The 20,888-nt window shown below is 50.4% G+C and overlaps 2 protein-coding genes across 3 annotated transcripts in view; one reads left to right on the top strand and one right to left on the bottom strand.

Moving 5' to 3' along the window:
• MAP6 (microtubule associated protein 6) overlaps window positions 1-13,111 on the top strand; it is an 82,170-nt gene extending 69,059 nt beyond the window's left edge. Inside the window, exon 4 of the mRNA XM_019649425.1 lies at window positions 11,952-13,111. Coding sequence (XP_019504970.1) covers window positions 11,952-12,969 — 1,018 coding nt within the window. The 3' untranslated portion in view covers window positions 12,970-13,111. The remainder of the gene's footprint in view (window positions 1-11,951) is intronic.
• Window positions 13,112-20,073: 6,962 nt separating this feature from the next.
• The window catches only part of SERPINH1 (serpin family H member 1), a 9,319-nt gene continuing 8,504 nt past the window's right edge, over window positions 20,074-20,888 (bottom strand). For both annotated transcript variants that reach the window (XM_019649452.1, XM_019649451.1), the window contains one exon: window positions 20,074-20,472. In XM_019649452.1, the coding sequence (XP_019504997.1) occupies window positions 20,170-20,472 (303 nt within the window). In that variant the 3' untranslated portion in view covers window positions 20,074-20,169. The remainder of the gene's footprint in view (window positions 20,473-20,888) is intronic.

Raw genomic sequence — 20,888 nt, 5'->3', positions numbered from 1 at the left:
GGCAGTGCACTTAGACAGTTACAGGTTCATGGATGGCAATTAGTGCTGGCTCTGCAACCCTGTGTCATGCACTAACCTCCTTGGGACACTAATAACCCCCTCAGAGAAGAGGAGTGAGGATGAAATGACATGATGGCTGCAGGGAACCCATAGCGGACACTAAATACAGGTCCTTTCAGGCCCCTCCCCTTTCCTTTATGGTACTTGAAAGGTTTGTGTTCACTACCTTTCTGATAGATAGCTAACTATGAGTAACCTCTGACAACATGTGAAGTTGATTGAGGCAAACACTCGGATTAGGAAGAGCACTTTTAAGAATTCCAGCTATTCAAGTACCTTAAGTCCACAGACATGAGCAATAATAGTCTAACAATTTATATTGATTGTCTGCTCACAAAGCATTTCTTTGTTCCATTGGCCCCTCTTATAGTTGCGGAACAGGTGCTTGCCCAGATAACAGACAGGAAAGGGGCGTTCAGAGAGGAGGAGTGCCTGCCAGCTCGGTGGGCTCAGAGAAACAAAGGAAGCATGAAGCCCAGGTCTTCCACTCCATAGCCTGTGCCCTTTCTCCCTTCTCTGAGGGACACTGAGGCTGGCCTACAGTGAGTCAGGTTGCAGACAACTTGGACTCAACTAAATTACCACACTGTACAGGGCCACAGTCTAATCGGGCCACACGGGCCCTTCAGATGGCTTACCTAGATCCTCTTTAAATCTTGGGACCCAGATACAAACCAGGGGAATTAGAATTTGATCAGGGATGCACACACAACTAGCTCAAACATCCTGACTGAACTGACCACTTGTCTTAGCCAAATACACAGGTTTTTTTTCGCCTTTGGGTGACCAAAATGCATCATGATTGAATACAAAATGATTCTACAAATTTTCCATTCATAAGAAATATACTTGGTACTAGAGATACCAAGATAAAACCTATTGTCTATTACCGGAGGCATTGGATCAGAGACCACCACTGCGTGCATTTTATTTCAAACAGTGGAACTGAGCTTAACTCTCTGTCCTTTTCACATAAGGGGCCTTCAATCCTCTGTGAACTTGGCACTGTATTTTAACTATCTCCACCTAAACATCTGATCTGGGGCCCAGGGAGCTTCAGATGCTGAGAGAAATGAATTACTGCCACTGCTACTGGTTTAAGCTGCCAGAGGGATCTTTCAAACATGCAAATCTGACCATGTCACACACCCTGCTTTCAATCATCCATGGGCTCCTTGCAGTCTCTGGAAGCTTCTTGTCCCCTCAGTGCACCATGCCGCTTCTCACCTCCATGCCTTTACCCACGCCGCCCCACCTGCTCAGATTGCCCTTCTGCTTCTCCACCTGGCTAACTCATCCTTCAAGACTCCGCTCAGGGGACCGCTCCTGGAAGCCTTTCCCGCACCACCCAGGCTGGGTAAGATGTGTGTGTCTTCATCATGGAACTTACCACGTGTATTGTGTCATTCGCTCATGTGTGTGTCCCTCCACTGGACTTTCCTCCCCCAGGGCAAGGACCAGATCCTTCTGTTCATCATTTTAGCCCTCGTTTCTGGCCCAATGCCTACCACACAGACTGTCTTCTCAAGTGCCTGTTGAATGAATAACGAGTGAGCGAATGAATGACGACTTTCACCATCTGCCTTCATATTCACCACAGTGCCTCCACAAGGCTTTATTCTGCCTAGTAACTGGCTCTGCTCACGTGAAAGGGGTGGTTTTGAGAGTGCTGACGGCCAATAGCAGAGCACAGAGCAGTCGACGGCTGGTTTTAGTGTGGTCAGCCTGCCTCTGTACTTCATGTAGTCACTTTTTCTAAACAGTCTTGACTTCAAAAAACCACAGACTCTTGGTTAGAGGGTAATCTTAAGAGGTTGGCTGATCCCAGCCCCTGCTCAGTGCTGAGCTCCTAACTCCACCATGGCAGAGACGCGTCCCTCCCGGGGCATGTCTTAGGAAGCAGGGCTGGGAGTTCGAGCCAACAGGCCTGGTTTTAAATCCAAGCTCTACTGTTTACTAGCTTTGTGACCTTGGCTGAGTGTCTTAATTTCTTTGAGCGTCAAAGAGATAACAGCAATACTAGTATCCATCACTATCTAAATCTATTTGGTTCTCAAATTTAGAAAGTAGGAGTTTGGTCAGAAGGGATACAGTGCTATCAGACCCTGTTTGGTTCCAGAGTTTGGGAGAGCAGGTGGTAAGAGTTCTGATAGCAGGGATACCTGTTTCCGATCCACAGGACTGTTCCAATGAGGATGCATGCAAAAGGCTTCTGTAGACTGTAAAGTGGAATGCCCTAGTCAATAGTTTATTTAAGGATAGTTTTGCTACTACCACTTCTCAGTTACTTACCCCCTTGAGCCGAATGGTATGGTAGCTGGAGCTACATGTAGTAAATTCACTCACTCTGCCACCCAGCAGCCTGAGAGAAAAGCCATCTCGTGTGGCTCTTGCTACTCTGTCCCCTCCCCTCTTCCTTCCCCTGGCCCCTCCTCTCCAAGCACCTATAAATCATCCCGTACAGATTCCATTTCTGCAATTACACGTTCATTTTCATTGATCCCCTCTGGACATGTGAAGCCAATTTTGATTAATTGCTCAAGATCCCATCCTTTGCTTTAGATGGGGTGGGGGAAAGTACAGAAATTGATTTGCAAGTTGCCAGGAGCACAGAGCTAGTCAAGAACTGAGCCATTAGGCCTGTTTGCCTTAGTCCAGCACTTTACATTTTAAAAAGGGTCATTAGCAAAACTATCAGTCTTGGCAGCCCATTGAGACAATCAGCTATGCCCTTGACTTTGCCTTCTGGGTGTTAAAACAACCAAGGATGCTTTTTAAAATATTTATTATGCACATGAGAATTTACTTAGTTCTTCTAAGCAGGTTATATCTAGAAAAGGTATTTAACAGTAAAAAGGATGACATCAACAACACAGGGCAGAAAACATAATGGTCTAGCCACCTCGTGCAGCCATTTCCCTGTACTTCAGGAGAACGTGTCTGCCTGCAGGGAACCTGGGCTAGTGGAGAAAGATCTGAATGAGGAATCTGCCCCAGGTCTCTGGTTCCACTTTCGTAAAATGCAGGTTGGCACAGCCTAGAAGGAGGCAATGAACATTTATTTGGCCTTTACACACTTGCTCTTCTTTAATCCTCCCAATAGGGCCAGAGAATCTGTAGGTATCATCCCCATTTACAGATAAAGAAATCAAGACTCGGTTATTAAATAACAAAGTCACACAACTTGTAAGTGGTGAGCCAGGATTTGAACCCAAGTTTGCATGACTAAAACTCATTTTTGTGCAGTATTTGGGACCATCTCTGAGATCCCTATTGTAAAGAAAATGTGCATCCTCCTGAAATAGCAGTGTCTTCATCCTGTCCCTTCCTTACTCCGAAACCTTCGATGATTCTAAGTACTCCTGTTGTCTATGGAAAATTAGCCAGATGAAAGCCACCAATGCTGAGTTGGATTAGCACAGTTACCACCCCCCAGTCCACTGCCCCATCCCCACCTGCACCCCTGCCCAGAATTAAGCCTTGTGGTGGCAGCATTTTTTTTTTTTTGGTAGCAGCATTTTTCCTAGCCGTGGCCCTAGCTGTTCTTCCTGTACGAATGAGCCACATTTTGTGAATTCTTTGTGTGGCCCCAGGCTAGTGGACCAATTGGCAGCCATACAGGTAGGGCTTACAGGTGTGGGTATAGATGGGCACTCTCAGACCAGGATGCTGCTGCTTTCTGGGCCTCTCTTCTTTACCAGGGTCTGCTGAATATCATGGGGTAAACCTGGGGGGAGGGGGAGTCTTTGTGCAGTGAATGCAGGAAGGGCCAAGGTGAAGGGGGACTGGTTGTTGGAGGCTTGGCCCCCAGAGGGGCCACTCTCTCAGGAGATGCAGTTGAGAGCTCAGAGCTGGGACCGGCAGAGGTCAATGGCTCCAGCCTCCTGCACGAGGTAGATCCAGAGTTATCTTAGACCAGACCCAGTTCAGACATCTGCAGACAAATTTGGAATCTCTGTAGTTGAAGTCACACCCATGAGGGATATTGTTGTAGAGAGGCAAACGCTTGACTGAAAGTCTGTCATCCTCGGTTAAAGTCTTGATATGGCCTCAAACTCATTATGTAACCTTAGGCAACTTACTTCCCTTAATGAGCCTCATTCCCACCCCAGTCAGGAATATGGGGTTGTGGGTGACCCCTGTCTGCCTGGCTGACAGGGCTGCTGTGAGAGGATACGATGTGCCACGTTGTATATAAATTCCTCTTAGGAAACCATGAAGAGAAGTTACAGTTTAGGATGACAAAAAGGGTGCTAAGTCAGTTAAAAATAGGAAATCATTTGTGTGTCGTTTAAATGTGGTTGTTAGAATTTGATCTTGTGCGGATTCCTTTTAAAACTTCTCATTTAGGGTGGCGGTCTGTCAGTGTATGTCAGACCCCTACCAGAGCTCTCTGCTTCTCCACTCTATTCAATGACCTGGCACATAGTGGGCACTTACTAAATGTTTGTGGAAGAGAGGAGAGAAGAAAGAGGGTGGAAGGTGAGAGAGGGGGAAAGAGGGAGGGAGGGAGGGAAAGAGCAAGGAAAGAGAGATGAAGCAGACATGGTCTCTACCCTCAAAGAGCCCGCATCTGAAGAGGCAGCTACAAAACAGTTGCCCACTCATCCGGTCAGCTGCTGTGAAGGGATAGGGAGTGTCCAGGGGACACAGGAGGACTTGACCCCTAGAGGTGGGGGTCAGAGTGATTTCATTGAGGAAGTGACCCTAGAGCTAATCTTCAGTCACTGAGGTAGGGGTCGCTAAGGCAGATGGGGAGGGGTGGTGTTGGCAGCCATGTTGATGTGCCTGAGAGAAAGCTAAAGCAGCCAAGGGCTGTCAATGGAGGTATACACTCCAGGGCAGAGGCAGTGTGTCCTAGTTGGTAACCACGCCTGCAATATCACTTTCAGTTCTGGGGTCACACTTTCCAAAGGATGGGAAGTCAACTGAGATGTGCTGTGTGGAGAGCAGTCGGGACAGCAAGGACTCTGGATGCCAAATGTCTGAGCTGTTGTGGGGCATGTGTTGCCCAGAGAAGCCAGGACATAATTGCTGCTCCTTTCAAATACCTTCAAATATCTGTGAAAGGCTCTCCTGGGGCAGGCAGTGTGGCAGTCTCTGAAAGGGTGGCCCCACAGCACAAACCCAGATCAGGGCAGGCATGGGAAGCAGTGGAACTGACAGAAATACAGGTTTCTGCTCAGAGTCTAAACACTGGGCCACCAAGAGGTGGGCTGCCTCACTGGGTGTGTGCCCCACCCTGGGGCAATGTGGGCAGTGGCGGGCCAGCTGGCAGGGAGATAGCAGCAGGAGTTCAGGAGACCCGATGACCCTCAGGTCTGTCCTTCCAGCCCTGAATGCCTTTAACTTGGCTCTATGAAGTGTGATTTCATAGTACAGAGAGGGAGGACTTCTCCAGCGAGTGACATCTTTGCCCCTGAGGGGACCTTGGGCCCTAGTTGAAGACACACAGGCTGATGAAGGCTTAGGGCCAGGGCTGGTGGTGATGCAGGCACATTGGTCGCTTTACAGTGTCCATGGTGTGTGCTTATAGGTCTGTCTCCTGCTCCACACAGGTCTAGGGCTGGAGCGGGAGTGGCCCTCAGGTCAGGGCCCTCATCTCATTTGCTGCTATGCTCCCAGCACAGGACCTAACACAGACTTTGTCTAGTGAATGGATAAAAGAGAAAGAATAAAGAGAAAAAAGGCCACACACCAGCCATTTGTGACTCCCACAAATGTCTGACAGGTACTACTGAGCCAGACACTAGATACTGACAATACAGGGATGAACGAAACACATCCCACAGGCTAATGGGAGAGGCAGGTAATTACCAGACACCATGATAATTGCTAAAATTGAGGCTACCATGGAGTCCTGTGGGGGAGCAAAGTGGGACGAGAGCTGTTGTTTTGAGAACGCCTTATCTCCTGCAGATTCTTCATAAGAATAATGAGCCTTTCAAAGATGGTTCCCTTGGCATCCCCCCCCCCGGCCCCCCTCGGGTAGCTGTATTTCCCATAACTACGATGGGAGCTTTGTTTGTGTCTGGGAAATGTGAGCACCTGCACGGGGCCCACGGAAGCAGACAGGAGGGGAACAAAGCCGTGAAATTGCCCTGTCCCCCCACCCTCCTCCTGCCAGAGCCCCTGAGGTGCAGTCGGCCTGGGCCCTGGCTCAGACCCTCCTGCCCATCTTTGCTTCAAGTGAGTTTGCTCCATCCCTACCACCCACCCACTGAGATGTTGAGAGGCCTGTGTGTTAGTCCCCGACCTGCTCTCTGTCAGCTGTGTGGCTATGGGAAAGTGGCTTGCCCTCTGGGCCTAGTTTCCTATCTGTGAAGGAACACAGTTGGACCAGTTCACTAAGCCCCTCTTAGGAACTAGCGTTTACTAAATATCACCTGTATTCTAGGGGTCATGCCATGAGTGTTCTCATAAACAAACCCTCCCTGGAAGGTGGGCCCTGTGATCCCCAGTTTATAGATTAAGAAAACTGAGGCCCAGAGCCTGGCACGCCTGTGAGGACATCCCACAGCTAGGAAGGAGATGGGTCAGAATTCAAACCCAGCTCTTCTGGCCTCAGGTCCAGTCAGTCCACTTTCTCCTCCAGCAGGCTGCCCCTTACGTTACAAGAAATGACCTGTGTTAGAACACCTAGCCTCCAGGCTGGCATGTGGTTATTGCTCCAGAGATATGAGTTTCTTCCTCAGGGCTCTTCCAAGCTGTGGAGGCAGGGATTCAAGCACAGGACCCACAGGTCCCTGATTTCTGAATAGGGCTCTAGAACAGGAGCACGGCCCGGGCTCTCAGCTGCTTTGATGGTCCATCAGGAGACAGTTTGGGAAGGAAAAACCATATGGTAGATTATGCAGATAGTCTGGGGAAGGCCCAATAATCGTGCTTCTAGCTTGGATCCAAAGTCAGTGTGTATATACCCAGGAAGCATTGCCTATCTCCATAGAAACAGGAAGAAAGGCAGAAAATCAAGTTCCTAAGACTCAGGATGTCTCATGTGAACTTGGAACACTGCATTTTACAAATAAGACAGAGCCTGGCACAGGAAAGTCTCTCATTCATTTGACAAATATGTCATCAGGGCCTTCCCTGGGTCAGGTACTGTTTCAGGTACAGAGGGTACAATGATATGCAAAAGTGACATGGTCCTGCCTTCTAAATGCTTCAGTCTAGTAGGGGAAACATTAATTCAAAAGAATGCAAGCAATTCGCTATAAGGGGTAGAAAAGAAGGGGCCAGGGACAAGGAGGGGACAGGGGACAGCTGTAGCAGGGGACAGCTTTCCTGGGAAAGTGCTCCAGGGAGCAGAGAGACGGAAGATGAGTAGGCATTAACCAGGGGAAGAGGGAGCAAGAGAATGTTCCAGGAGGAGACAACAGCATATGAAAGATGGAGAGGAGCAGGGCAGACTGAGGAACAGAACAAAGTCCTAAGAGGCTGGGGCACAAGGAGCCAGGAAGGCGGTGGGAGCCGGCTGGTCAGCCAGGTGGGGCCACGTAACAGGATGTACTTTTTATTCTGAGCACAAAGAGAAGCTACTGCAGAGTTGCAAGCAGGGAAAGGATTTGCTTTTTTGAAAGATAATTCTGATTTGTGTATGAAGAATGGACTGGAGGAGAAGCAGGGAAGACCAGTTAGGAGGCTGTGACACTGGTCCACAGAGATGGTGTCACAGCTGGTGGGGAGAAGGGAGGGAGGGAAAGAAGTGGGAATATTCAAGAGATACAAGCTAGGAGCTGGCACAAATGGTTCTTGACAGATAGGGTGAAGGTTTTGAGGGAGAAGGAGGTCTCAAGGATGACTTCTGGGTTTGTGGGTGGGGCCATGGGAGAGATGGTGACCCAGGTTTCAGCAACAATAATTTATAAATCTATAATTGACCCTCTTTGTTCCAGGAACTGTGCCGAGCATTGGGGTTGCAGGCCAAGAGGGTGGCCCCTGCCTTCAGGGAACTCACAGTCTAATGGGGGAGACCTGACATGTAATGGGGGTCTCTATAGATGTGGGGAGAGACTATAAAATGGTGCTGCGAGGGAGATACAGACAAAACTAATATGGAGAGATACATGCAGGAAGACCTTATGAGGAGGTGGGCTCTGAGCCGAGCCATCGAGGGAAGGGGGGCAATCCAGGGAGCAGAAACAAAGAAACAAAACATTGGGAGTGTGTAAAACAGCACGGGGTAGTCAGAGGACAGTGCAAAGAGGGTGAGGCTGCAGGACTGGCCACCACCTGCCCTACCTTCCTCCAGGGCTGCCCTGAGGGTCCAGTGTGAGGGCATTTAGTAAACTGTTACTACAGTTATTATAGTAGTGGACTTATTCATGTGATGTACTCCACAAATATCAAGCACTCCACAAATATCAAGAACTGTGATTTCAGATCCCTGCCTAACAGGATCATCTGTTTCTCTGTTGTGATAATCCCTGACATTTGTATCGCTAACCTCATTGTATAGGAGGGGAAACTGAGGTCTAATGTAGTTGAATAATTGCCCAAGAGCTTGCAGGCAATAAGCAACACAGGAACTGAGACAAACCCAGCAGGTCGTTTTAGTTTCCAAGAGGGTACACAGGCTGGGAGGAGAAGGGGTCTGTGTCATATGCTGTCTTGAGAAGGTATGCGTCTGGCTCCAGGCACCAGATTCGGCTGTGCAGGTTCAAGGACAGCTGGCCTGATAGCTGAGTGGAGCTGAACGCAGCCCATCTCCACTCACCAGCCATGCGCCCGGCTTCCCCCCTCCTGGGGGCACGGCTTTGTCGCCACACAGAGGGCGCTCTGAGTGCTGCTTCCCTGCCAGCCTTACTGGGAGTGGAGGGGCATTTAACAGCTGGGAGACTGGCAGAGCATCATGGAACCAAGCAATGGCCAGTCAGTGTCAATGAGAGTTTTATGTTGCCCTTGAGGGCAGCTTTGTTCATAGAAAACCCCACCAAGGCTGCTGATGTTTTAAAACCGGGTCCTTAATTGATATAATTAACAAATTTAAAAATCTAGTCAATTTTAACAATCTCTTTGAAGGGTGATTTTATAACTTAAGTCATTCAATTCCCTTAAATAATTTAAAGTATAAGTAATTTAAAATAAAATAAAATAAGCTTAAAACTATGAAAACTATTTGGTTGACACAGAAGTTTCATCGTTGTTTACAAAATGCATAGAATTGTCTTATGTCTTTCAATTTAAAACCACAAGTCTAAATTAATTATTCCATTACAGATTTTATATTGGAATCACAAAGCTAATCTGTTACATATTCTAATATGCTAAATTATTTTAAACATTACAAACACTTTCAAACTAAATCTATACCAGTTTTTCCTAAACTTAATATCAAAAAAAGGTAATATGGTAGATTTGATTTAATTTATCACTTCTAATCTTAATTCTAAACCTTCCCATAACTAAAGACACTTACTTAGTCACTAAGGAAATAAGTGTCTAACCAAAGCAATATCAGTTTATATACCCACACAAATTTGGAGTTAGTATGCAGCTGGCTAAAAGTGCTCATTAAACAGAAACTTGGGGCATAGCATGGGAGCCAGTGCTGCAAACACCCAGAGAAATGTACTGGGTTGTCGGAAAAGTCATGACGCATATTTTACAACGAAAACCATAGAAAAACTACGTCACGACTTTTCCGACAACCCAATATTTGGCAACTCACACTATGGGGCTGGCTTTCTTTTTAATCTCCATGCCAGCAGGGGATGCTGAGTCCATGTCCTGCCAATGGAATAACCCCTGAGATCAAGCTACGCCCTGGTCACCATTTGTGTCTCCTGTCACCCCTTCAGGATGACCCCACCCAGGTGGTTCACTACCTGATAGGAGTATCTAATCAATGTCCTGCTTGATTCTATTCTGAATTAGGTTTTTACTTTTCCTCTCTGGCCAGCCACCCAGGATTAGAGGTGTTTTAATGCCATCCTTGGGTTCTATATGCTTCTGGTGGCTTTGCCTGGCTCTCTCCCCAAACGCTAAGCTCTTACTGATGGCAGCCAGCTGTGTCCATCTGGCCAGAGCAGCTGTGCTCTGTGTGGTGCTGAGCCAGTGAGCAGCCCTGACTTCTCCCTGTCCCCTGTGATGTTTAGAGACATCACGAGGGACTAGATGGATCGGCTACTTGTGCCACAGTACTCTGCTGAACGATATCAGTCCCCTGGCAGCTCAAGGTGCTCAATACAGTAAAAAGTGTCTGGATCAGGCTGATATGTCAGAGTAAAAGAAGTCCAAATACGTGTAATTTTACTTCTAAGGAAATAAAAAAGAATTATAATATTTCATAGTAATATCATGGTACAAGGTGCTCTAAGTATATGATCTCTAATCATAAATTTGAGTAAATATCACTACACCTAATGAAATAGATGACAAACTTGAGGCCCAAAGAGCTAAGAAAGTGTCACTAAATAGAAGTCTTATTGCACCAGCTTTAAGCTTTTAAGCAGGAAAGGCATAGTCCTAAAAGCCAATAGGAAATGTTAAAATTCTGAAGTGGTTTTAAGCTTAAAGACTGGCCAAGAACAGTGGTCACCAAGTGTGAAAGAGTAATAATAGCTACCCTGTATTGAGCACCTACTAAGGGCCAGGCGCTATAGGGAAAAGAAACCAGGCACCAGGAGGGGAAAGACCCAACTAGAGGCCATGCAGCTCCTCTCACTTGCCCTCTCTGGACCTCAGTTTCTTCCTCTGACAAGTAAGGGTGATATAACCCTCCCTGCATGCTTCACAGGGTTGCTGGGTTGCTGAAATGAGCTTGGAAAAGAAGTGAGTCAGAGAGCGGAATGTGCAATAGGTGTGCAAGAGCTTGTGACACTGGCCGAACGGCCGCTCCTGAGTGGTGACTTTCAGCCTGGCCAGCAAGGAAGGAGTGTGCATTCTAAACTAGACTGGCAGTGTCTGAGTGTGGCAATGTTTGCCCTTGGTGTCAGGGATGTCACCTGCTTTCCACAATGTGGGCGGGCCAAGGGATGGGGCAGGTATCTGCAGTGAGGTAGATGGAGCAGCCTGTGAGGATTCTGATGAGAGGCTTGGATTCTTGGCTGCAGGGAAATCAGCCCCAGAGATTTGGAGTAAGTGTGCGCATGGGCTCAGGTAGAGGAGAGGGAGCCAGAAGTGGAGATGGAGTGAGGGGAGCAGGGCCTCTTCACTGCCTGAATGGGAAGTCCCAGCCAGTCACCTACGAAAGGTGGGGGCGGTCGCAGTGGCATGGACAACAATGAGATGCATGGTCTATAGAGAATTTAAAAGCAATAATAAAACCAATTAAAAGCTGGTGTGCTTATTATTACCACCATGTGCTGGTTGTTCTAAACAATGCCAGTGATAAAATACTTTTCGGCTTGCAAGGAATGGGGGGAAGAGGGGCATTCCCACTGCCTCTTTCCTGGCATGCCATGGACCCCTTGCCCCACCCCACAGTCAGCTGTTAACAAGTGGGTCTGGGCAGGGGAGAGGAAGGAGCCTTGGAAGGCCCTGCGGACAAAGAGCACCCTGGCCTATATATAGGGTCATCAGAGTGGACAGCTAAGATGGGCTCCCAGGATGGACCCAGCTATCCTGTGGGAAGGAAGAGCAGCCTGGGTGGAGTGTGAGGTAGACGGACTGGAGGACTCTGAGTCCCGTTACAGTACTGCTGTTTTCACCTGGGTGCCACCCTCTGCCACGCGCAGGTTATAATCAATTGGCAAGCACACTGAATGACTGATTCCTGAGCCTGCCCTTCATCCCACCCCATGTTCTGTACTAAACACACAGAAATCAGATTCTCCTCCTGGCTCTCCAGCAAGAGCTGCCCTGCCCAGGCTCCACAGGCTATCTGTGTTCTGCCCTATCCCTGGCCTGAGCTCTGGCCCTCACAGTGACCACCTCTCTCTCCTCTGCAGGAGCCAGGTCGAACCCACCAGTGATAAGAATCGAGGTCCTGTAGCCACAGAGCCAGACAAGAATCAAGGTCCCGTGGGCCCGGGGCCTCTAAAAGATCAAGGACTTGTGATCCAAGAGCCTCCGAAGGATCAAGCTCCTGTGGTCTCAGGGCCTCTGAAGGATCTAGGTCCCATAGTCCCCACACCAGTTAAGGATCAAGATCGTGTGGCCCCTGAGCCTTTAAAGAATGAAGGGTCTGTGATCTCAGCACCAGTCAAGGACCAAGGTTCCTGGTTCCCGGTGCCTCCAAAGAATCAAAGTCCTGTGGTTCCAGCAAGAATTAAGGATCAAGGTTCCATGGTACCAGAGCCTCCGAAGGATCAAGGTCCCATGACCCCAGCACCTGTCAAGGATCAAGGTCCTATGGTCCCAGAGCATCTGAAGCATCCAAGTGCCATGGTGACAGCACCGATAAAGAAAGAAGGTCTTGTGATGCCTGAGCCCATAAAGAATCAAGGTATAGTGGTCCCAGAGCCAGGCAAGGATCAAAGTGGAGTGGTCCCAGGGCTTCTAAAGGATGATGCTGTGGTTGCAGCACCTGCAAAGAATCAAGGTCCTGTGGTCCCAGCACTAGTCAAGGATCGAGGCCCCATGGTCCCCGAGTCTCCAAAGAATCAAGGTCATGTTGTCTCAGCACTAGTCAAGGACCAAGGTCCCATGGTCCCCGAGCCTCCAAAGAATCAAAGTCTTATGGTTCTACCACTAGTTAAGGATCGAGGCCCCATGGTCCCCGAGCCTCCAAAGAATCAAGGTCCTGTGGTCCCCGAGCCTGCGAAGAATCCTGTTTCTATAATCCCCATGCCTCCAAAAGATCAAGACCCTCTGGTGCCACCACCAGCAAAGGACCAAGGTCCTATGGTCCCTGAACCTCTGAAGACTCAAGGTCCCAAGGGCCCTCAGCTGCCCACTGTCTCACCTCCACCCCCAGTCATGATCCCAACTGTCCCACATGCAGAATATATTGAGAGTTCCCCTTGATGCTCACCCCTTGACACACCAAGGAAGGAGCTGGCAGTGAAAGTGCTCCCTCTCCAGGGCAGCGAAGACTCACATTTAATATGCATGAAATATGTACTGTATAGTCTTGCTGGAATATAATAAAACTGGTCCCTCTGGCTCAGCAATGTCTCTCTCTGGCTCTTTTTGAGAGTGTGTGTGTGATGCACATTGGAAAGGGGGCATGTCGGACCTGCATCACCCTTCTGGGGCCAGAGGAGCCTGAGAAATCCCCAGCTCCCATGAGTCATCAGCAAGAGATGGGAGGGGGTGGGAGATGCTAGGAGACAGAGGACAGGACACACCTGTGTTTCTCCTTCACTATCACACTCCTACATTCCTGACACCAGATGTGTGGGGGTCTCCCACACATCAAGTAATTATCCAACATGAGCTGAGTATCTCACAATTTAACTCAATTCTGACACTATCTACCTGGAGATAGCATCAGCTCCTACAGGTTAAGGGAGTCCCACAAGACTGCCCCTGCCCCCTCCACTTCAGATGCCAACAGCAAGTTCCAGGTTGTCCTGTCACTTGTACTTCTGACTGGCTATAAATTCGGGGTTCCTACAAACCCCTACTTGGGCTCAAAAATTTGCTAGAATGGCTCACAGAAACACGTTTACTGACTATAAAAGGATAAAGGATGTAGATGAACATCCAGATGGAAGGGATGGGTAGGGTAAGATATGGGAGAGGGGCATCGAACTTCCACGCCCTCTCCAGGCATGACACACTCCCAGTACCTCCAGCAACCTGAAAACTCTCCAAACCCCATACTTTTGGGATTTTTATGGATTTTTATGTCGGATTTTCACGACACAGACATAATCAATCATTAACTCATCCTCTTCCTGGAGGATCGGGGGGTGGAGCTGAAAGAGCCAAGCTTCTAATCACGGCTTCATCTTTCTGGTGACCAGCACCCATCCTGAAGCTACCCAGGGCCCAGCAAGAGTCACCTTCTTAAAACAAAAGACACTCATCCAGGAAATTACAAGGGTTTCAGGAACTCTGTGCCAGGAACTGGAGGCAGAAACCAATGCATATATTTTCTATTATTTTCCAGGTAAGGTCCCACGAAAGCCTAAGAACTGGTGCCGAATCACAGCAGGCTGAGCCCTTGGGTGGGTCAGAACTGGGGCCTGTAGAGGAAACAGGAGCAGGGACCCAGCTGGCAAAGGTAATTCTGGGAGACCGTTGTTTGCCAAGGACTCAGTCCTGAAGCTCATCCAGATGTGATGCTTCTTGAGAAAACCAGGCCTCTGATCAAAAGAGCCCCAGGACACTCATGTGGACAGAACCTAACATCTGCTGATCCTCACTCAGTATCCAGGACAGCTCAGCCGGGCTTCTAAAGCAATGCCTCAAGTCCGCCATTCATGAATGCACACAGCAGACTTTCCTTAGCACCCCGCTTTGTGTCTCACTCAGCACTGAGCATTGAGGTCACTGTGGTAAAAAAGTCCCAGGCTTATGACAAGAAAAGGGGGTGTGGGATGAGGGCCTGGGACAACTAAAGACCTGGTTTGAGAAGACAGTGAAGAGATGATGACTGGTGGGGGCAGCAAAGAAGGATTCTCGGAGAAAGTGGCCATGGAGTTCAGATAGCCTAGGCAGGGGCACCATGGGTGTGGCTGGAGGGCCAGGGTAAGCCTCCCTGGGAGTCCTTGAATTAAAGGAACCTGATTTGCATGAAGGCTTGATCAAGGGGTATAGAAGATCTCTGGGGCAGAAAACTGGGGCTAGGCAGGGGTGACCAGTTTTCTGAATCCCAGGACCTTGGGGAGGGAGTCGGGGTCAGTCTTGTGGGCTGTGTATTGCTGGCAGGTTGAGGAAGAAGATGGGAGCTGCTAGTGGGGCTGTAGCTCTGCCTTGGTCAGAGATGGGTCCTGTGAGGATCCCACCGTCTGGGCCACAATAGCCTCCCCGGTAAAACCCAGAGTACGCAGGGACCTAGGGGGATGGGAGGAGCGCCACCTGTTGCCCCACCAAAGCCAGCTCCCAAGGAACATTCCTACCCCTTTAAGATCTCTATGACCTATTATGGACACTAACTCCTTTTAAAGATCTTTTTTTTTTTTAAGAGCTCCTTTTAAAGGAGCTCAGCTTGGTTCTTACAGAGAAATCACCACAGGAAGTACTGATGACGTCCAAATTTTTCTGAGGAACTGGCCCGAGGCCTAGCTCCTCACCCCTTTCCCAACAGCACCAGGTTGTTCTGCTCCCAGAAGCCACCTCTATACACACACACACACACACACACACACACACACACTGAGGAGTCTTCCTGGTCCAATGCAGAGCTTGCTGCCATGTGCGTTTTAATAGAGTCCTACAGACAAAAAAAAAAAAAAAAAAAGGCCTCACTGACGCTAAGAAGTGTTGCGTATGGACACCTCCCTCCTTTCAGTTCTCCCTCAGACCCACACGCTCAGTCCCATGATACACACATTCCCACGGGCCAGGCAGGTGATGGTGCCATCCCTGAGATGTGTCACATCCAGGGGCAGGTGTCCAGAAGGCCATTACCTACCAGGGCTTGACCTGTGAAGGGAGAATGCCTGGAATAAGATCTGGGGATCAGCTGCCTTTGTGTGTGTGGGTGGGGAGGAGTGGGCGGTCACTGAAGCTCCACATTGAGCTCCCCCAGGGACAGTGTCAGAATGGGAAGAGGGGGGCCCAGCTCAAAGCTCCGGACACTTTTAAGAGGTAGGAAGAGAAGTGCACAAAGGAAGCTGAGAAGGGCTGGCCCTGAGCTGTAAGGAGAAACCAGGGGTCTGTGGGTGCCAGAAGCGATTCAGAGAGGAGAGCGATGCCCAGGAACAAAAGCTGAGAGTACAGATGAGGTGGCTGTGGGCCATGGCAACTTCCACTTGGGAGAGGGCAGATCTGGGCTCCAGCCCAGTGCCAGCCACACCAATTTTCTTACTTGTCAAACGTTCCTGACTATTAGAGGAGCTCCTGAGACAGAAAACCTCTAGCTCAGGGGTGAGCTGCTGGCAGCCTCCCCACCCACACCACGTCCAGCTCTCCACTGCACAGAAAGAAAGCCCGCTGGGGAGGTGATGGCCAGGGCCTCTGGTCCTGGGCTGGGGCACGGAAAGGCGGGAAATGAACTAGACTCTCTTAGCCCAACCCAGATGCAGACTTCATTCAAGCCCTGGTTCTTCTCTGCTGCAGCCATTTTCCAGCCCCTCCCCAGCATCCATCACCTCCATCCCGCCCTCTCCTCCTCCCTTCCCTCAGAAGCCTGGGGAACCCAGATAAAGGACCCTGGCTGGTCACAGCCAGCGACTCTGCCTTTACAAATGCCGCCAGCCTGTGGGCGAGGAGAGGGAGAGAAGCCGAGAAAGGGTGGGGAAGAGGAGACAGGGCGGGTCGGAGCTCTGCAAGGGGAGGCCTGCACTCCTGGCCCAGGGCCAAACCCGAGTGGTTCAGCATCCGAGACTGGGATCCCAAAGATGCTCAGATTCTGCCCAAGAGCTCTAAATCCTACAGCTAGTCTCCGACCCTGTCCGCCCACAGCCCAGTCCGCGGATGTCTGAGCACTCGCACACCGCCACGCCCGCGAGCTCACCCCCGTCCAGCGGCCGCGCTGTGGGCACTGGGCAGCTTCCTCTGCCAGTGCAGCCTAGCTCGGTGGGGCCTCGGGACGCGGGGTTGGGCTGTGGGAGGGACGTGTGGGGTTGGCAGATGGGCGAAAGAAGCCTTGGGGCGAGCTGGCGCGGACCATGCCCTCCACCCACCCGCCCTGAGAGGGGCTGGCGCCAGCTGGAGGCCGACCTTGGATACCCCCGAGGCCTCGCGGGAGCCCCTGGTGACTGATGTGGGGGGAAAGCCGCGATTTTACTCCTTTTTCCACTTAGCGATCCTCTCCCTGAACGCCGGCAGGAAGCTGCCATGGCTGTGCTAATAGCCCGACCCTGACCTATCTACCTCCACCACCTGCCCTGCCACTCTCCACACCAAGCAACTGCACCCTTCACTGCGCGGTGGGGGCACAGACCTCTCACCACCCTTCCCTGTGCCCGGATGAAGTCCAGTGTCCTCGGGGAGGCCCCGCTTTGTGTCATTTGGGCGGCCCTCACATTCGGGCCTGGCTTCTCGTTGCCTACTGCCACCTGGTGGGGGGTTGTTGCAGGCTGAACTTTGGGCCGGGAAGGGCGGGGGGGTGTCAGGTTTCTAGTCTAGTCTCTGCCCATTTCTGAGCTGTATCTGTATGATTAGGATGACTTCCCACCTAACTGGGCTATTGTGGGGATTAAGTGAGACAACGTCGTATAAAGACTGTAAGCAGGTTGTGCACCTTCATTATTAGAATCTGGCCAGTTCCTCTCCTGCCCTTCCTGTGTGGTGTGGAGGAAGAACAATTATACAACTGAAGAGGAGCATTTCCCAGGGCCTCAGGGCAGGTCGCCTAACCTCTCTCACTCAAGCCTCCGTTATCTCACCCGTAAAATAGGGATAATGTCTACCTAACCAAGCTGTTAGGAGGCTGAGATGAAATTATACATATATAATCAAGTAACTGACATGGCATTTAGCACATAGTAGAAGCAAAACACAAAGGTAGTACCAGCTGATATTAAGTTATCCTGATTGAGAAATGCCTACTTACCCTTCAAGGCAAACCCTGTCACCTCCTCCTAGAAGCCTTCCTTGTACTCCCCATGGCAGCCGTGGCTTCCACCCCTGGGCTCCCACAGCCCTGGTGCCCTTCTTTTTTTTTTTAAGTTTTTTTTTTTTAATTGGGGAATTGGGGGATGGGAAAAGCGCTGGGGAATTGGGGGAAGGGGCACAGACGAGTTGCTGTCCTTTTCTTCAGTCTAGTTGTGGAGGACGTTGCTTCGCTGGCCCAAGTTGGCACCATCACTGCACTCTTCCCAGGCGAGGCAGATCAGTCGCCGGCTTCTGGACAGCCGCTCACGGTGGCTTGAGGGCCGCTCATGCTGGCTGCTGGCCACACATGATAGCCCATGGCAACCCACTACAGCAGGGGCTGCAGCCCACGCCGACACTGGTGACTCACGTCAACCCAGCCACAGGTTGAGCTGTTGTTCAGCATCTTAGCTGTGGAGGGCAGTGTCACTGGCCCTCATATGTGGGATCCGAACCGGGGCCTTCTGGCGTCCCAAGCCAGCTCTTAACACGCCACTCGGCCAGCCCCCTGGTGCCCTTCTAACACAGCCTTTTCCCTTACTTACTCCGCATATATGTTTGGTGCCTTATATGTGTATCATGTTGAATCTAGGTGCAGGACATATGGTGATGAGCAAGACATAGTTCCTATTCTTATAATAGTGGGGGGACAGTGAATATGTTAATAGGTGGATAATTTCATAGTGCTAAGGAGTTAGTAAAACGAGAAAACGTAATAGAGATATTGAAGTGGGGGAGGAGCTGTTTATATTAGGTTGGTCAGGGAAGGCCTCACTAAGCAGATGAGGCCTCATTAAGCTTTCTGGATGACAAAAAGCAGCCCTGCAAAGATCTAGAAGAACCACTTGCCAGGGAGAAAGAACAACTAATGCAAAGGCCCCGAGGCAGGGGAATGCGTGGCATGTGTGAGAGCAGAACAATCCAGGGGACTGGAACACAGTGAGTACCAAACACACCTGTCACTGTCCCTAAGTCTCCGCCTCTAGATGAAGCCCCATGAGGGCACTGACCTCATTTATTGGGTCCACAGCACAGACCTAGAGCTCTGAACAGTTGTGTTAAAATGCTGTTACAGTAATAATGGGAATCAGCTGGCCTTTCTGCAGCCCCATTCACATCTTAGAGGACTCCAACTGGGTTGCCCAGCCAGGCAGGGGCTCCTTCCCTTCACCAACAACCTCCAGAGCAAGTTGTTGAGATGGGGAAGCCAAAGAGATGCCCAGAGAGAGGGAGTGACTGTCCAAGGTCACACAGCCAGCAAGCAGCAGATGGGCTAAGAACGCTTTTTCCTCTGCCTCCCCAGCCATGTGGACCTTCTGTCCTGTGCATCCCAAACGCCCTCTCCCTCCCCAAACTGTAGGAGCCCGGAGGACCAGGAGAGGGAACCAAAGTGAGGCGGACTGTGTCAGGTCCCTCCTCCTTTTCTGCTACAAACGCAAAACACAGAGCAAGGATCCCACAAGCCCCTTCCTTCCAAAGCCATGTTCAGTCAGGCAGCCTGAAGCTTGTACCCTCTGGCCCTGGATGTGGATGAAATCAGCTTGAAGTGAAAGGTTAGGGGGCTGAAGCCTGGGGTCCTGGACAACAGGACCGGGACACCCTGGACTCCAGGTTCAACGCCATCACACTGACCCTGCAGCCACCACCTCTCCAGGGCAGACAGAGCCGAAAAACAATCTCCTGAGTCAGCACACAGCAGGCCTGCCACACACTATCATCTACAGTTAGCTGCCAGCATTTCAGGGCCTGAGATGGGCTGTCAGTAGCAAACTTGGCTTAACAGAAGGAGCTCTTGTGCCCTGGGCAGAATGACATGGGAATCTCTGATCCAATTATCTTTGTGCACCAAGAAAATTTCACTGAAAAAATTTTATTCAAAAAAAAAATTGTACAAATAAGTTCTTGGTTTGACAGCAACAAAGGTTCATTTTCTCCCCATCATTGAAAATCTGTTAAAGGGGAAAAGTTCATCCCTATAATGCTTGACCAGAGTGTGCCCAGGAGCCCCACCCGCCATGTGCTATTTCCTGATCCCCCTCACTGGGGCCAGGGCCACTGTGGGTGTGCCTGTCCCAGGGGCCGCAGCACCTTGTTTTATAGTTGAGGGAAGTTGGGACAAGGTTGGGGTAGAGCTGAGGAGGGGGCTGAGGTGGTGGTAGTGTCAGAAAAGAGGCTCCCCATTCCACAAGGGCGTGGCTGAACCCCCCAGCTCAATTCCGTCTCACAGATGAGAAAGCACTTGGCTATAAATATGAACACTGATTGAGGCAGGCTTGTTCCTAGGACTCTGAGGGCAGGGCATGATGACTACTGTCCAGGTCCCACAGCATCATGATATCTGGTACCCATGTCCAGGCTGGGAAGGTCTCCTCAGACACAGAAAGTTGGCTATTCCCCCACCCACCCACCCACCCCATGGAATATCCAAGGTGAGTACCTCAGCTCCCCCCACCCCCATAGCACCCATATCTCAGGAGCCTTCAGCTGCCTCCTGCCATCTCGTACCCTCCCGGGGCCCTACAACTCATCTCGCATCTTGTCGCCCTTGGGCCGGACCAGACGCCCAATGAACAACAGGGAGCCGCTCTGGGAGTCTCGAACCAAGAAGATGAAGGGGTGGTCGGCATAGAAGAGCTTGGGGCTGCGCAGCTCCTCACGCCCATAGATGTCCTGGTCAAAGGGGTTGCCCTCTGTGTCCCACTCGAAGGCGGTGGCGTGGAACACACTGGCCAGGTACAGGTCCTTCTTGCCCGACATGCGCGACAGGTCTGCCTTGTTCTTGTCGATGGCCTCAGTCAGACCCAGGCCAGCCAGGTGTTTCTATGGGAATAGGTGGGTGCCAGGTGAGGCCACAGTAGGCAAGGCTTCCAGACCCTCACCCTCTACCCACACAGCCTACCATCTCCTACCGTGTCTGTTCCTCAGAGCAAAGGGTTCCTACTCCCTGGCCATCTTCTGTGTGCCAGACATGGCATGGGCACTTCAGTTCTCATGACAACCCTGCAAGAGCTTCTAACTGGCACTCCACAGATGAGGAAACTGAGACTCAGGGAAAAGGCAGAATTTATCCCTGACCCTGCCAAGAAATCTTGACTAGTGCTTCTTGAAGTATGGGTCATAGACAGCCAGCATTAGCACCACCTGGGGGCTTATATGAAACACACATTTGCTGACCCCAGCCCAAAACCACTGAATCAGAATCTGTGTGTGTGTGGGTGGGGAGGAGTGGGCGGTCA

This window comes from Hipposideros armiger, unplaced genomic scaffold (genome assembly GCF_001890085.2).
Source record: "Hipposideros armiger isolate ML-2016 unplaced genomic scaffold, ASM189008v1 scaffold_132, whole genome shotgun sequence".
Classification (NCBI taxonomy): Eukaryota; Metazoa; Chordata; class Mammalia; order Chiroptera; family Hipposideridae; genus Hipposideros; species Hipposideros armiger.
The sequence above is the reverse complement of the archived record's forward strand: the minus strand, read 5'-3'. Positions and strand labels throughout refer to the sequence as shown.